Genomic DNA, 17,883 nt, shown 5'->3' with positions numbered 1-17,883 from the left:
TCTAGTATAGTCTAGGAAATGATAGCTAGAATCTGCTATGGGCAGCACAGTGACCTAGTGGTTAGCACTTCTGCCTCACAGCACTGGGGTCATGAGTTCAATTCCCAACCATGTCCTTATCTGTGTGGAGTTTGTATGTTCTCCCTGTGTTTGCGTGGGTTTCCTCTGGGTGCTCCGGTTTCCTCCCTCATTCCAAAAAACATACTGGTAGGTTAATTGGCTGCTAACAAATTGACCCTAGTCTGTGTGTGTGTGTGTGTTAAGGAATCTAGGGCCTGATTCATTAAGGATCTTAACTTATGAAAATTCTTATTTCAGTCTCCTAGTCAAAACCATGTCACAATGCAAGGGGTGCAATTAGTATTCTGTTTTGCACATAAGTTAAATACTGGCTGTTTTTTCATGTAGCACAAATATCAACTTTAAATTTCAGTGTACAAATAAGCTAACAAGTATTTGTGTGCTACATGAAAAAACAGTCAGTATTTAACTTATGTGCAAAACAGAATACTAATTTGCACCCCTTGCATTGTAACATGGTTTTGACTAGGAGACTGAAATAAGAAGTTTCTTAAGTTAAGATCCTTAATGAATCAGGCCCTTAGACTGTAAGCTCCAATGGGGCAGGGACTGATGTGAATGAGTTCTCTGTACAGCGCTGCGGAATCAGTGGCGCTATATAAATAACTGATGATGATGATGGGCAACACTTCCACTTTTCCTTTTTAGAAGTCTTAGTAAATCTTCCTACTAGTGTTATTTTCAGCACCATAGCTTAGTGGGTTTTTTAGTAAATACCAGAAAGGCTGCACTATGTTTTAACCACATGCTGTTGATAGTAACAGACCCTCTGCTTGTTTTTGTAGGTTGAATTTCAAGCAATTGATAGTTATTTCCTGAGCAGCTCTCCAATAATGGTCCATTTCTCCATTAGAACTGCAGAAACAAATGCCCCCAGAGTGTCTTGGAATATGGGTAAGTTGCCGACATCCTGTACAATTCACACCAATGAGTAGCTCCCTACGTTACATTATCACTGTGTCGGGGGTTTGGTACTTTGGGACTCTCAAAAAGGAGCACAACCCTCTTCCTCCCCATCCTCTGAAGCCATAACGGGATAAGGGTCTGTAAGACCCCCTTGGCCCCCCAAAAAATGGGGGGGCCTTGACATACCTAACCCCAGAAGCCTAATGGCACTTTAGAGTGCAAGGGTCTTCAGGCCCACCTCCATCGCAAGGAATTGGTGAGCCCCTTTATCCCAGGAGTCAGCCAATACCCTTCCCTTGGACTCGTCTTCAGACCCAACACCCCCACTTATAAGGACAGGTATCAAATGATGTGGGGAGGATGGTGGCCCATAAGTTTTTGACCCTCCACCCTCATGCAACGTGAAAAAACAATCACCTCAGGCTTTAAGCGAGCAGACTTTTGCCCAGAGGATCAGGCCCCCCTGTGTCCATGGGTGTCTGTACACGACCTTGGCCAAAAGGCTGAGAAGACTGTGAAGTATAAGCAGCTCCCTCACATATGGGTTGTAACACCAGTTTCTGGTTATTACAGCTCCATCTACTGTATCTGCTATGAGTGTGCATTAATATGGAATTAATAAATGTATGTTTTGACTTGGTAAAACCTCCTGTGTGATCTCTATAATCTGATTAGTCACATGCAGAGCCAGGATCTAATATAATCCCTCAGTGTCACACGGCTGCTCCCTGTATCTGTTATACATTCACGTGCACCAGCTCCATAGATCCGCGCACCGTTTGCTGACTGTACTTTGCAGGAGATACATATTGCAGATTTGAATTGACCCTGTTGCTGGCTGTTAGGGGCGTCATGATTGGACTGTGAATCAAATTTTCCTGGAAGATATACAACTTCCAAATTGCTAATTTTGTTATATTAAATCTCCCAAACCAGGAGCAACCCATTTATCAAAATAATCTATCCTCTCCAAAAACAAAGGGCAAATATTTTAAATTATATAAAGTTAAAGGTGTTTTTCACCTCCACACAACTTTAATTTAGTTGTTTCTGCATGCCCTCCTATATCGTTCACTAGAGGCATGGCTTGTTCCTTTCTTCTGTGCTCCGCAGTCATGCATTTATAATAACAGACAGTGGATAGAACACAAAGCTGCCGTAGCTTCAAATGTAACCAAATGCAGAGATGTGTTTGTATCCCAGCACCTAATCTGCCTAATGATATAAAGACATGGCTGAAAGACACAGAAACAAACCCCTGCACACTTAGTAAAGGTTGCAGGAGGACACAGATATGCAAATAAATCAAAGTCATATGAAAGTGCAAACTCCCTCTTAAGGTTTGTTGGAATGTGAGTACCAATAGGGCAAAGTTTCCTGCTAACTATAAAGCAACAAGCTGCATTTAAAGCTGTTCACACACCGTGTATGATTATTATCTGCACAATATAAACAATATTCCTTGTGCAACAATTTTCTTCTAACAGATCTGCAAACATGTTCCAGCTAGAAGTCTTCTCCCTTCCTGTTTATATCTTTTATACAGTGTGTGGAAATTGTGACTGACCGTTTAATTAATAATTATCACTAATGACCATGCACCACAGGTCTGAACTTGCTGGAGGGACAATCGCGATCTATAACCTGGGATGTTTTTCAGATTGTGGATAATGATAATATTAACGCCGTCCGCCTGGTTACTGTAGATGGCTTACACCACGGGCGTCTCACACTGAGAGGTAAAGTGCTAATTTGTAAGCATGTATGAAAGCTTGACTAACCACACCTCCATCTACATGACATTCACTCACATCAAAATCTGTCCTACTCATAGGCAAACTGAGGGGGGGGGGGTTCTAGTGCCTGGAAACCCCCCCTCCAAGCCTGGGGCACTGTATAATTGAGGTGGCTGGACCCTGCCCCCGCTTTACACGGCTCTGCTTGAAAAGGGAGAGCTGCATGCACCTAACAGTAGTACACGCAGCGTTGCCCATGTATATTATGGGGATAGGAGGAGTTGGAGAGCAGCCAAGCACTGTCTAATATTATAGCCACGCCCCCATGCATGCTGGTCACGCCCCCTGGTGGCATGGTGTGGAAACCCCCCTCTACAAATCCTGCGTTTGCCCCTGCTACTATACGGTAGAATTAGTTACATTTGCAAAGGTGGTATTGTATATTTGAAAACATAGAATTTGCTACAGGGTTATGTTGTACTTGTAGTTCACCAATGAGTTAAACGCTTCACCCCATATTGGATTTCGGAAGCATGTTTCCTGTTTGGATAGCTCTAATAATATAGTTTAGTGGTACGAGGTTCATTTAAAGTTTCACCTTGTGTTCTATTTCTGTCAGGAAATGATGAGAAAGGATAGGAAATTGTGTACAGGTGGAATAGATTTTATTGCAGCATACAGCGAATCAACTGCATAGAATGGATTTTTTGGAATTTACTTGAATATGCCACATTATTCACAGCTAAACGCATCTGAAATTTGTTGCAGGATATCAAAGATTCTGCCTTTTAATGTTAGATGAGATCTGCAATAAGCTTACTCTGTAGATTAGGATAGTGCATGCAGAATAATTTATTTTGTGCATTGTATATTGATTAGTTATGTATTTTGCTTTGCTTTGTTTAAGATTAAGAAGTGCTCTGTGGGATGTAAATTTTGGAGTTTTTATTGTGATGTCACTGAGAAATAGTGAATTGATAGGCTGCATTGTCCACAAAATGGCTGCCTCCGCTGTGGTGTTCTCATGGTTGGTTCAGCACACAAAATGGCTGCCTCCGCTGTGGTGTTCTCATTATTGGTTCAGCACACAAAATGGCTGCCTCCGCTGTGGTGTTCTCATGGTTGGTTCATCCCACAAAATGGCTGCCTCCATGAAGTGCCTCAGTGAATTGTTAGGTTACATTCACATGAATATCGACTCATTCCACAAAATGGCCGCCTTCTCCTATACCAGTGTCAGGTACACATAACACTTTAAAAAGCCAGTTTGACTTCATAATTGGTAGAATATTACTACTGTACTGTGATTTATCGACTAGTTTTGGCCTTTTTCACACAGGATCAAAGGCGTTCATATCCACTGTGCAGGACATCCGGGACGGAGCTCTACGTTACCACCACGACGACAGCGACACCACTAAGGATTATATCGTCTTCCGTATTTTTGATGGAAAACACAGCATTCGCCACAAATTCCATATAAACATTCTCCCTAAAGACGACAGCCCGCCATTTCTAGTGAACAACGTTGGGTTTGAACTAGTCGAAGGAGCCTCCATTCTTATAGAGAGAGACATGTTAATGGCATCAGATCTGGACTCCAGTGACGATCACATTCTTTACAATATTACAAGGTCACCGAAAGCCGGAGCGCTGGTGAAGAGATATTCTGCTGAGACGTCAGGTAAATACCACATAGGCAGGATCCACCCACTGCGCCCTCCTCATCTCTCTGTCTGTCCGACCTCAGACATCAGGACAAGCCGACTATTATATAACAGTGTTATATGATCCAAAATAGCTACGTTAGTGAAGTAGAAATATATCTAAGTATTAGAAGCTCCTTGTATAAAATAGGGATGTGCACCGGCGACTTTTGAGGTCTCGTGTTTTGTGTTTTGGATCCGGATTTTCGTTATTTTTGAGGTTCGGATTTGTCTCGCAAAACACTTGACGAAAGGTCTCGGTTCGGATTTAAGGTATTGGATTCGGATTTTTTTTGAAAAAAACATTAAAAGTTTAAAAATCAAGTTTTTGGGCTTATTTTCACTCCTAGGCTATTATTAACCTCAATAACATTCAATAACAAGCATTTCCACTAATTTACAGTGTATTCTGAACACCTCACAATATAGTTATTAGTCCAAAACGTTGCAAAAAGGTATCTTTCTGGACTGCGTAGAGGAGTGGGTCACCACAATATATATTAAAAACCCTGAACTTTTATGATTCGCACCAATAATTGTACCTGGACTGCGTAGAGGAGTGGGTCACCACAATATCTTAAAAACCCTGAACTTTTATGATTCGCACCAATAATTGTACCTGGACTGCGTAGAGGAGTGGGTCACCACAATATATTAAAAACCCTGAACTTTTATGAATCGCACCAATAAATGTACCTGGACTGCCTAGAGGAGTGGGCACTGGGCACCACAATAAAATATATAAAAAACCTTCAACAGGTCTGCATTACACTACACATACGGCTGCTCCTCCATCCTCTCCATCATATACATGTTGGAATTTTAGCGTGTGACAACCTCTTGTTTTTGATAATGTCAGTGCATTTTGAATATTTTTCAATTTGCCCCACACCACTGAATGTACTTTATCTATGATACGCATCTATCTATCTTGACTGCGTAGTGTGGTGGCCCCGGTACACAATTTGGTACCGAGGCCACAATATAATTAAAAAACCCTCCACGTGTCAGAATTCTACCAAACAAGTATCTGGACTGCGTAGTGGGGTGGCCCCGGTACCCAATTTATTACCGGGGCCACAATAAAATAAATACACCCTCCACGTGTCAGAATTCCACCAAACAAGTATCTGGACTGCGTAGTGGGGTGGCCCCGGTACCCAATTTGATACCGGGGCCACAATAAAATAAATACACCCTCCACGTGTCAGAATTCCACCAAACAAGTATCTGGACTGCGTAGTGGGGTGGCCCCGGTACCCAACTTGATACCGGGGCCACAATACCTCCTCCAAACATGCTACAGACAATTCGTCATTGAGATCCCATCAAGTATGTTAAAGACAGACAGGGTCCAAGTGTTATTAGTTGACTTTGTAAAGAAAAAAACTGTCCCTGTTGCACATAGTCGTGCAATGAAGACTTACTTTTTCATTTAAAGGCACGATCTTTCAAGTGTAGTGTTTGTAAGTCTAAGTCATATTATACTTTTTGTAAAATTGGTTTTTTTTGTTCCTCTTTATGTTAATTAATTAGTAATAGAATTAAAGTAGGAAATAGAATTAAATAGAATTAAAGTAGGAAATAGAGTGGTATAGAGTTGTAGTGTGGTATAGATAGAGTGGTCCACACAATATAATAATAAAACCCTCAACTGGTCTGAATTCCACCAAACAAGTATCTTGACTGCGTAGTGTGGTGGCCCCGGTACACAATTTAGTACCGAGGCCACAATATAATTAAAAAACCCTCCATGTGTCGGAATTCCACCAAACAAGTATCTGGACTGCATAGTGGGGTGGCCCCGGTACCCAATTTGATACCGGGGCCACAATACCTCCTCCAAACATGCTCCAGACAATTCGTCATTGACAGACCCCAGACAGACAGGGTCGTAGTGTTATTGTTTGACTTTGTAAACCCAAAAAAATGTCCCTGTTGCACTTGCACATAGTCGTGCAATGAAGACTGACTTTTTCATTTAAAGGCACGATCTTTCAAGTGTAGTGTTTGTAAGTCTAAGTCATATTATACTTTTGGTAAAATTGGTTTTTTTTGTTCCTCTTTATGTTAATTAATTAGTAATAGAATTAAAGTAGGAAATAGAATTAAATAGAATTAAAGTAGGAAATAGAGTGGTATAGAGTTGTAGTGTGGTATAGATAGAGTGGTCCACACAATATAATAATAAAACCCTCAACTGGTCTGAATTCCACCAAACAAGTATCTTGACTGCGTAGTGTGGTGGCCCCGGTACACAATTTGGTACCGAGGCCACAATATAATTAAAAAACCCTCCACGTGTCGGAATTCCACCAAACAAGTATCTGGACTGCATAGTGGGGTGGCCCCGGTACCCAATTTGATACCGGGGCCACAATACCTCCTCCAAACATGCTCCAGACAATTCGTCATTGACAGACCCCAGACAGACAGGGTCGTAGTGTTATTGTTTGACTTTGTAAACCCAAAAAAATGTCCCTGTTGCACTTGCACATAGTCGTGCAATGAAGACTGACTTTTTCATTTAAAGGCACGATCTTTCAAGTGTAGTGTTTGTAAGTCTAAGTCATATTATACTTTTGGTAAAATTGGTTTTTTTTGTTCCTCTTTATGTTAATTAATTAGTAATAGAATTAAAGTAGGAAATAGAATTAAATAGAATTAAAGTAGGAAATAGAGTGGTATAGAGTTGTAGTGTGGTATAGATAGAGTGGTCCACACAATATAATAATAAAACCCTCAACTGGTCTGAATTCCACCAAACAAGTATCTTGACTGCGTAGTGTGGTGGCCCCGGTACACAATTTGGTACCGAGGCCACAATATAATTAAAAAACCCTCCACGTGTCGGAATTCCACCAAACAAGTATCTGGACTGCATAGTGGGGTGGCCCCGGTACCCAATTTGATACCGGGGCCACAATACCTCCTCCAAACATGCTCCAGACAATTCGTCATTGACAGACCCCAGACAGACAGGGTCGTAGTGTTATTGTTTGACTTTGTAAACCCAAAAAAATTTCCCTGTTGCACTTGCACATAGTCGTGCAATGAAGACTGACTTTTTCATTTAAAGGCACGATCTTTAAAGTGTCAGAAAGAGAGAGAAGACACAGGAGAGGAGAGTTGTAGCTGGGGACCTGGGGTGGAAGCTCCCAGGCTCCCCCAGCATTGCCTGGAAGTCTGAGCGTGGTGACTGAGCCAGGGCAAGGAATGTGTGCCCTGGATGAGGGGGAGAACTCCATGCCACTATAGTGAACCCAAGAGAGAGGGGGACACTGCACATGGAAGAGGCCCTGGAGTGAGGGCTGCTACAAGAGGCATGGTAGCTGTAGTGTCAGATCCTGAGGCTGAGAGTACACAGAGTGACGTGTCAGAGCACAGGAGACATTATCCCCGCAGAGGAGGGATGAGCTGCAGTTGAGAGGTCTGTTGTTGAAATAGGACATGCACACTTTAACAAACCAATCATTTCAGCGACAGGGCCTACCAAACAACTTTGACTGAAATGATTGGTTTGTTTGGGCCCCTACACCAAAAAAGCTATTCATCTCTCCCTGTACAGACTAAACAGGCTCTACTGAGGCAAGATGTCGTCCTCATCCTCAACCTCTGATTCCTCTCCCCCTACAGTGTGTACTTCCTCCTCATCACACATTATCAATTCGTCCCCGCTGGACTCCACAACCACAGGTCCCTCTGTAGTATCTGGAGGGCAGTGCTGTACTTCATTGAGGAATTGATTATTCATTTTTATAAACATCATTTTTTCAACGTTGTGAGGAAGCAACCTCCTTCGCCGCTCACTGACCAGGTTCCCCGCTGCACTAAAAACTCTTTCCGAGTACACACTGGAGGGGGGACAACTCAGGTAAAATAGAGCCAGTTTGTACAGGGGCTTCCAAACTGCCTTTTTTTCCTGCCAGTAACAATATGGACTGTCTGACATGTCTACTTGGATGGTGTCAGCAAAGTAATCCTCCACAATTTTTTCAATTGTGACAGCATCCAATGCAGCGAGAGTAGACATGTCTGCAATGGTTGGCAGGTCCTTCAGTCCGGACCAGATGTTATCAGCATCCCCGCCAGTGCCTCTTTTGGGAAAACTGAGCTTTTTCCTCGCAGCCATAGATGTGGAAGAAAATGAGGGTGGAGCTGTTGGCATGTCACGGTCCTCTTCAGAGGACAATCTCCTGACCAGCAGGTCTTTGCACCGCTGTAGATTTGTGTCCGCCGGAAACAGAGACACAACATACGCTTTAAACCGAGGATCGAGCACGGTGGCCAGAATGTATTCCTCTGACTTTAAAAGAGTGACCACCCTCGGATCCTGGCAAAGCGTACGAAGGGCTACATCCACAAGAGCTACATGCTTGCTGTAATCGCAATGGCTTACCAGCTCCTCCCTCACTTTCTCCAGCTGCTTCTGCAACAGCCTGATCAGGGGAATGACCTGACTCAAGCTGGCAGTGTCGGAACTGACTTCTCGTGTGGCAAGTTCAAATGGCTGCAGAACCTTGCACAACACAGAAATCAGTCTCCACTGCGCTTGACTCAGGCGCATCCCCACTCCTTTGCCTATGTCGTAGGTGGCTGTGTAGGCCTGAATGGCCTTTTGCTGCTCCTCCATCCTCTGCAGCATATAGAGGGTGGAGTTCCAGCGCGTCACAACCTCTTGTTTGAGGTGATGGCAGGGCAGGTTCAAGCTTTTTTGATGTGCCTCTAGTCTGCGGTAGGCACTGGCTGAATGCCGAAAGTGTCCAGCAATTTTGCGGGCCACCGCAAGCATCTCCTGCACACCCCTGTCACTCTTGAGGTAATGCTGCACCACCAAATTAATGGTGTGGGCAAAACATGGGACGTGCTGGAAATTGCCCATATTTAATGCCCGCACAATGTTACTGGCATTGTCTGACACCACAAATCCCCATGAGAGTCTAAGTGGGGTAAGCCACTGGGAGATAATTTCCCTCATTTTCTCTAATATGTTGTCAGCGTTGTGCCTCTTATTAAAGCCTGTAATGCACAATGTTGCCTGCCTTTGCATGAGCAGCCATTTTGTAGATGCTGCTACTGATGCAGCTGTTGCTGTTGCTGCGGAAGGGGATGCATCTACCCAGTGGGCTGTCACAGTCATATAGTCCTTCGTTTGCCCAGAACCACTTGTCCACATGTCCGTGGTTAAGTGGACAGTGGGTACAACCGCATTTTTAAGAGCACTGAGGACACTTGATCGTACTTCTCTGTACATTTTTGGTATCGCCTGCCTAGTGAAGTGGAATCTCGAGGGGATTTGGTACCGGGGACACAATACCTCCATCAACCCTCTAAATCCCACTCCACTGATGGCGGACACCGGGCGCACGTCTAACACCAACATTGCAGTTACAGCCGCAGTTATACGCTTTGCAATAGGGTGACTACTATCGTATTTGGTGGTCATGGCAAACGACTGTTGGACGGTCAATTGTTTGGTGAAAGACTTAGCGGTCTTACGACTTCCCCTCTGGGAAGATGACCGACTAACAGCAGCAACAGCAGCAGTGGCAGTAGTAGGCGTACCGCTGCAGGATTCCTCGGATGAATCCCGTATTGAGGAGGACTCAGTCTGGCTGGTGACTTGGGCTGCAGGACTGAATCTGATGGAGATTGTGGAGGAAGTTGACGAGGAGGGTGTTGCTGGTGTGTATCCAACTGGACCACGGGATTTAGGTGTCCCTGTACCGATGAGGGTCCTAGCCCCAGTTCCTGAACTAACCACTGAACTATGAAGGTTATTCAGGTGACGTATAAGGGAGGATGTTCCTAGGTGGGCAAGATCCTTACCCCTGCTTATTTGAGCTTTACATAAGCTACATATTGCCATACATTGGTTGTCTGGATTTGGATAAAAATAACTCCAGACCGAAGAGGTGCATTTTTTGGTCTTCTGACCAGGCATGACGATGGGCTTTTTCATCCCATGGACATCAGCTGTTTCCCCCCCTGGTGCCTCATTTACAATAACCACATCACCATCCTCATCATCAAGTTCCTCCACAGCGCCAGCTACATCATCAATAGCCTCCTCCCGAGCCACCTCTTCCCGTACAGTGATGGGAAGGTCAGGCTTGACAACCACCAACACCCTTGGACTCGCCTTGGGGATTTGTGATAATTTCTCTTTAGAAGGCAGAGTTGTTTGCTGTTTTGTTGCTGACAGCATAACTCTATTCAATTTTTTGTAGGGGGGGGAGGAGGAGGAGGGCTAAGATCCGTGGGTGAAGCTGAACCACTAGTCATGAACACGGGCCAGGGCCTAAGCCGTTCCTTGCCACTCCGTGTCGTAAATGGCATATTGGCAACTTTACGTTTCTCCTCAGATGATTTTAAGTTTCTCTTTTTGCTACTTTTTCTTAACTTGGGCTTTTTGGATTTTACATGCCCGGTACTACGAGATTGGGCATCGGGCTTGGAAGACGACGTTGATGGCATTTCATCGTCTATGTCATGACTAGTGGCAGCAGCTTCAGCATTAGGAGGAAGTGGGTCTTGATCTTTCCCTACTTTATCCTCCAAATTTTTGGTCTCCATTATATGTAGCACAAGATACTGCAGAATGTGTGAACTTGGTAATATTGCAGTACCAATGGACTTATACTGCTGGATTGGTTTTGCAAATTTGGTTATAATTATTATATTTTTTTATTTTTTTTTATTTTTTATTTTTTTTTATTTTTTTTTATTTTTAAAAAACTTGGGAATAGTGGGGAAATAACTATGCCCTTAGAAGCACAGAGCACAGGACACAGCACCACTGGACTGATACTGCAGAATGTGTGAACTTGGTAATATTGCAGTACCAATGGACTTATAATGCTGGATTGGTTTTGCAAATTTGGTTATAATTATTATATATTTTTTTTTTTATTTTTTTTTTATTTTTTTTTACTTTTTTTTTATTTTTAAAAAACTTGGGAATAGTGGGGAAATAACTATGCCCTTAGAAGCACAGAGCACAGGACACAGCACCACTGGACTGAACAGGACACGGCACAGGACCCAGCAGCACTACGGAACTCAGCAGGACAGAGCACAGGACACAGCACCACTGGACTGATACTGCAGAATGTGTGAACTTGGTAATATTGCAGTACCAATGGACTTATAATGCTGGATTGGTTTTGCAAATTTGGTTATAATTATTATATATTTTTTTTTTTTAAAATTTTTTATTATTTTTTACTTTTTTTTTATTTTTTAGAAACTTGGGAATAGTGGGGAAATAACTATGCCCTTAGAAGCACAGAGCACAGGACACAGCACCACTGGACTGAACAGGACACGGCACAGGACCCAGCAGCACTACGGAACTCAGCAGGACAGAGCACAGCACACAGCACCACTGGACTGATACTGCAGAACACAGCACAGCACAGCACAGCACAGCACAGCACAGCACAGCACAGAACTAAACAGCACAGAACTAAACAGCACAGAACTAAACAGCACAGAACTAAACAGCACAGAACTAAACAGCACAGAACTAAACAGCACAGAACTAAACAGCACAGAACTAAACAGCACAGAGGACCACCTAACACACCCTCCCTCTACCCTGATCAATGCCCGAGTGAAGATGGCGGCGACTAGCGGGGAATTTATAGGATCCGAGTATCGCGAGATCCGACAACGGGATTATGAGTCAGAGCCTCAGTTTCACTTTTGAATTTGGCGCCAATACCCGGATCTGTCTCGGATCCGACTCGGATCCGCAACGTTCGGGTGGGCTCGGATTTCAGAAATCCGAGCGCGCTCATCCCTAGTATAAAATTGCTGTTCCGTCTTTTTAGTTTATAAATGTGTACACCAGCAGGTGGGAAACGGGCCTGCTGGCCACCATCGGCCCACCGAGCCTTCACCTGTGGCCCCCAGACGGCTGCTCCCGATCTTATCAGGACAGGGGCATCTGACTTCTTCATCTGCTCACCCTCCTTCCTCTGTGCAGCCCCATTGATGAGGGCAGCACGGTGGCTCAGTGGTTAGCACTTCTGCCTCACAGCACTGGAGTCATGAGTTCGATTCCCGACCATGGCCTTATCTGTGTGGAGTTTGTATGTTCTCCCCATGTTTGCGTGGGTTTCCGCCTGGTGCTCCAGTTTCCTCCCACACTCGGCTGCTATTAAATTGCCCTTAGTCTCTCTTGGTCTGCGTGTGTGTATGTTAGGGGATTTAGATTGTAACCTCCAATGGGGCAGGGAATGACGTGAATGAGTTCTCTGTACAGCGCTGCCCTCTTTCACGTTGCCCCTCTTCCATGTTGCCCCTCACCGGTGTAGCCTGTCCTTTATTATTGACACTGATTTAAAACTTAAACTGCAAGTTGTCTTTTAAAAACCAGCTACTAATAGCATTGAGGAATATATATGTTCCTGGAACTTATTCAAAATGAATATAAATGAAATAATCTGTGATTAGTGAGGGGGGCAGTTCTCAATAGATATCCTGCCAATAGGTCAACACCCGACTCTGCCTCTTTTATCAGATCATGGCTGGTAACATAGAACAATAGCTTGCACCCAGAAAATATCCCAAGTTCCGACAAGGTGTGGAAACTTTTACTTATGTAGTTGTGTAGCAAAAAAAATATTTAAAAAAAAATCATTATTGCAGTACCGTGTTAGCCAGAAAAATCTATGTGATGTTAAATACTTTCGTGTCAAAAAAGACAAAAATATTATAGGAGTGATACCGTTATTGGCTAACCAAAAATATTATTATTATATTTGCTAGTTTTCAGAGCACAGAGGCCCCTTCTTCAGGCACTTTACAAATGAATGACTAAGAAACAGGCACAACATTTAAGAGCTGTTACATCAAGAAATCTGTACGGGGGAATATATGATTAAGATAAGCTCAAGTAATAAAACTGAGGTTTTTTGTTACTGATGGAAGCATAAAGTCCTATGAGGTCAAAGATCTGGGGGTAAATGTATTAACCTCCGGCTACTTCAACCCCCGTGAGTTCGGCGTCTTCGGCGCTTAAATTTAAAGCGGCGCTGCCTTGTAAAGGGAATTTTCAAATAACTATGATTTAATGAAAAAAGTATGGTGATAATATTTTAGGTAATTTTTGAATAAACCATTTGTTAATTCTAGGGGCTCCACTGTCGACTTTCCTGCAGCGAGATCTGTTCCGTGGACTGATCTATTACAGCCATTTTGGGGGTGAGATCTTCCAGGACTCCTTCGAATTTGTGTTATCAGACAGCCACGAACCTCCAAACTATTCTGAGAAACACGTGAGTCACATGATTGCCCAGCACTGCTTTACTGGGGCAATGAAAAATGGCACGTCATTATATTATATATGTATGAGGGAGCTGTGTGGCGCCTTAGAAATTAACGACAGCAATAATAATAACACTACAGCTATGAGATCCAGGGGCAAAAACAAGATTTCTAGAGGGAGGTTTCCAAAGAAAAAAATAAAACACTTGCCACAGCAAGAATAGAATTAGAAGAAAACAATATGTATAAATATAATAATAACTTATGTTTTTTAAAAAAGAATGAGGCATAAATCAAGCTGTACATTATTTTTTTTTTTAAAAAAAACACAATAATATTAAACCTTATTTAAATACCTTAACCATCTCTTACTAAATGAACATAATACTTTGTAAATGAATGCAATGCTACAAAAGTAATACTAATCTCCCCTCAAGTCCAATTAACATAAAAATAATGACAATTAGTGTTACAGTTACTCACCCCACCCCATGCCTCACATCACTCTCAGCAGCCTGGAAACTGTAGAGGAGCACGGAAACACAAGAGCTAAAACTGTAGTTCTCACTAAAGCAAGTGAGAACTTTAGTGGCGGCCATTTTGTTGAAGCCAATGTTCATTACAACATAGACAGTTTACCTCAGGAATGAGTCTTAGACAGCAGACAAAGTGTTACAGCTTATTTAATATAGGCGCTGCCTGGGAGATTCCTAGAAGCTTTTTTCCTCCTTCTAACATACAAAACTGTTATGATTTATTCAGATACCTGCATACCTCCCAACATTTCTGTCCCCGGCAGTTCTACAAGGTGTGTGTCCACGACACAATGGGGTGTGGCCACATAGCGATGGGAGTGTGACCACACCCCCAGAGGGCTGCGGCTGCCCATTACATACCTCCCTTCCCCTAAAACATTCCCACCTGCGGGGAAAACTTGTCCCAGACAGGACAGCGGTACAGGGCCATAAACCCGTGACTATCCCACTGAAATCAGGACACTTGGGTGGTATAACTGTAGGAATAAACACTGATTATGTCTGTATGACAAAGGACCCTATTTAGTAAGGTGAGAAAAGCCTTATCTCCATCGAAAATCCAAGGCTACCGCTGTACAATCGTTGGCGGTAGCTCCCGCTGGCGAAGAGATTGGCCAGGATTGTCTATTTAACAAGGATCCTCCTTTCGCTGTGGCTTCTACAGTGGTTAGGTTAGAGTTCCACTTTAAGAAATAAGCTGCAATTGGATGTTTTTTTTTCTAGATTGTCGTCATCCACATTGCCCCGGTGAAGGATCAGCTGCCCAGAGAAGTTGTTGGAACCACAAGACACCTTTCTGTCAAGGAGAACGAGGTCGCTCGAATCACCAAGCAAAATCTACATTTCACCGACACCGAATCTCCGGATAGTCAGCTCCTGTACACCGTCACCAAACCATGCTACTCTGCAACCACACCGGGGTATGAGTGGGATGAATTAGCTCCCACCTATTATTAAAGGCATAAAAATAAAATATATATTTCCAATATACAGTATATTATGGGTGGTGTCTAATCTATGGATAATGTTGACATTGTCCACACAGTTTTAAATGATTCAGATATTCATGCATTTTGCCAATTAACTATAACTGTTTGTATTTTCCAGAATATAGGTAATAGGGAAAAATGTTTAAGGGTCACATTAATTTCTGCAATGTGGAGGTAGCAATTCAAACCCAAAAGCCAACCAAAATGCCCTGATAATTATATATATTTAACATATAATATATATAAGGCTGTCTGGATCTGATTTCTCACCTCACTCCTGATATATTTATGTTGTATAATTATCTTTGTTAAGGAACTTGTTATGGTATAGTACTTCCATAACGAGAAAATGGTGTTTTTATTTTATATACTGTCCTTTTTCATAGCTATAAGATTCTAGGTGGCGCTATTGCTTTTGCCTTGTCTTACCTGATGACTATTGTACAGTCAAACAACATGGCCGCTACCAGCCTAATTTATAAATACAAATATACAAAGAGACATGTTCTTAGTAAAGTTTCCCAATCTGTTGTAGTGTTTATTTTAAATGAATATAAATAATAGTTCTAAAGTTGGTATATTTCCCAAGAAGTAGTACAGATAACAACCCACTTCTTCTATTCTCTACAGTTTACGGGATGCTGGAAAACTCATATTTGTAGACACCACAAGCTTTCTAGAAAAGGATCCATCAATCCCCAGGCTGAATTCCTTCACCCAGGTATTCAGTAATTATCTGTAACAAACACTTTGTATTCCTGCATTGCTGGGATTCAGGTATGAGAACTATTATCCGCAATGTTTGGTATTAGAATTTTCTGGGGGTGCAGTACAAGTTTGACACTGAATTTGATTGGAGAAGGTGCCACAACTGCCCAGTCAGCTACATCGATCTTACTCTGCACAGTTTGCGTTCACATCCTCGTGTGCACAAACCAGCAGGGATTTTCATCTCCCAAACTTGGACCTTACAGGTTTGGCTAATTGGAAGAGGGAGGTTCTGCAAAGATTTGTGGTTTAAAGGAGATTACCACTTTAAACAATTTAGTGTCCAACCCCTGTTACAGGGGCGCACGCAGGATTATCAGGGGGAAATTCCCCCCCCCCCCCGACCGAAAACCCCCCAAAAAAAAACCACTAGAGGGCAGCGCTGTCCTATACAGCAGCTGCTGCGCTGTCAAAGAAGCGTCCGCGGCGGTGCTGTATACAATACAGCACCGCCGCGGACGCTTCTTTGACAGCGTAGCGGCTGCTGTATAGGACAGTGCCGCTATGGTGGCCACTTAGTCACCGCAGGGGGGGTTTCTGGAGACTCAGAAACCCCCCCTGCGTGCGCCACTGTGTTGCCTATAATTGTTCTTTGGGGGTCCCTCTCCTCTACTGACCACCTATAGTACTGCTCAGTTCTCTCAGAACCGGGAGAGATCCAGAACAGTTCCGTGAGTGAAAGCCAGTTGCTGATTGGAGGAGCTAGCCAGAGGAAGGATACCCTATTATAGGGAAGGGGGACATTGGTACAGTACTATTTAAAGTATAAACTATAAAGGGAAATTTTCAAGACCAATTTTTGTGTCCTATATACATTTTAATAGTGTTGTCCACAGCAACCAATCAGATTCTCACTGTGATGTCTAGGGTTGTTCAGAAAAGAAAATAAACCTTCTGATTGTTTGTTATAGGCGACGCCCCTTTTCTATGTATAATAAATGATAATATGTTCTCCAGTTAGACTGCATTTCTCATGATGGTGTCTTTGCTCTCCTCCCAGCACGCTGTAACACACATGAAGGTGGCGTACATGCCTCCGACACAGGATATTGGGCCTAAACCGTTGTATGTCCAGTTTGAATTGTCTGTAAGTGACCAGCAGGGGGGGCAACTGACGGGTCTCATATTCAACATAACCGTCATGCCAGTGAACGACAAAGCGCCCAAGGTACGTGTGTGTGTGTGTGTCCGTCAGTCACTTGCTAGAGAAACCCCTCTATCCGTGCTCTCATACACAGACAAGAGGAAGTGAACGGTCATTGGGTCATTCATTCTCAAATAATGGTGATCACTGCTTCCTTCCTCCTGTCAGTGACTGGCAGCAGGGAGGGCTGGCAAATTTTAGCCCAGGGCGCAAAACTTGACTCAGCAGCCTATTTTAATGGCAAAAAATGCAGATGGCCCAGTGACCCAGCCCAAGGTAGTTCACTATGTGTCTGGCATAACCAGCATGCATGGAAGGCGTGGCTATAATATTAGACATTGCTTGGCTGCTCTCCAACTCTTCCTATCCCCATAATATACATGGGCAATGCTGCGTGTACTACTGTTAGGTGCACACAGCTCTCCCTTTTCAAGCAGAGCCGTGTGAAGCGGGGGCAGGGTCCAGCCACCTCAATTATACAGTGTCCCAGGCTTGGAGGGGGGTTTCCAGGCACTAGGGACACCCCCCCCCCCCTCGGTTTGCCTGTGCCTGCCCCTGACTGGCAGTTAGGGGTGTATTAGATGGGTGGAGAGAAGCACCAAAGGGTGTATAATAGTTCCCCTGCCGCTCCCTAGATATTGCCGCCTGAGGTGAGGTGCCCACCTCGATGCCCCTGTACTGCCAGGGCTATCATTAGCTTTTAACTTTATTGGAACAATGTTGGAGCTATACAGGAAGGAAAGT

At 43.5% G+C, this 17,883-nt stretch overlaps 1 protein-coding gene across 1 annotated transcript in view; it reads left to right on the top strand.

The window, feature by feature from the left end:
- LOC142098885 (FRAS1-related extracellular matrix protein 1-like) overlaps nucleotides 1-17,883 on the top strand; it is a 125,094-nt gene that overhangs the window by 35,952 nt on the left and 71,259 nt on the right. Inside the window, exons 7-13 of the mRNA XM_075181765.1 lie at nucleotides 867-975; nucleotides 2,595-2,726; nucleotides 4,063-4,407; nucleotides 13,571-13,713; nucleotides 14,962-15,158; nucleotides 15,858-15,948; nucleotides 16,996-17,163. Coding sequence (XP_075037866.1) covers nucleotides 867-975; nucleotides 2,595-2,726; nucleotides 4,063-4,407; nucleotides 13,571-13,713; nucleotides 14,962-15,158; nucleotides 15,858-15,948; nucleotides 16,996-17,163 — 1,185 coding nt within the window. The remainder of the gene's footprint in view (nucleotides 1-866; nucleotides 976-2,594; nucleotides 2,727-4,062; nucleotides 4,408-13,570; nucleotides 13,714-14,961; nucleotides 15,159-15,857; nucleotides 15,949-16,995; nucleotides 17,164-17,883) is intronic.

The sequence above is a fragment of the Mixophyes fleayi genome, chromosome 8 (assembly GCF_038048845.1).
Source record: "Mixophyes fleayi isolate aMixFle1 chromosome 8, aMixFle1.hap1, whole genome shotgun sequence".
Lineage (NCBI taxonomy): Eukaryota > Metazoa > Chordata > Amphibia > Anura > Limnodynastidae > Mixophyes > Mixophyes fleayi.
This window is presented reverse-complemented; position numbering and strand designations above follow the sequence as displayed.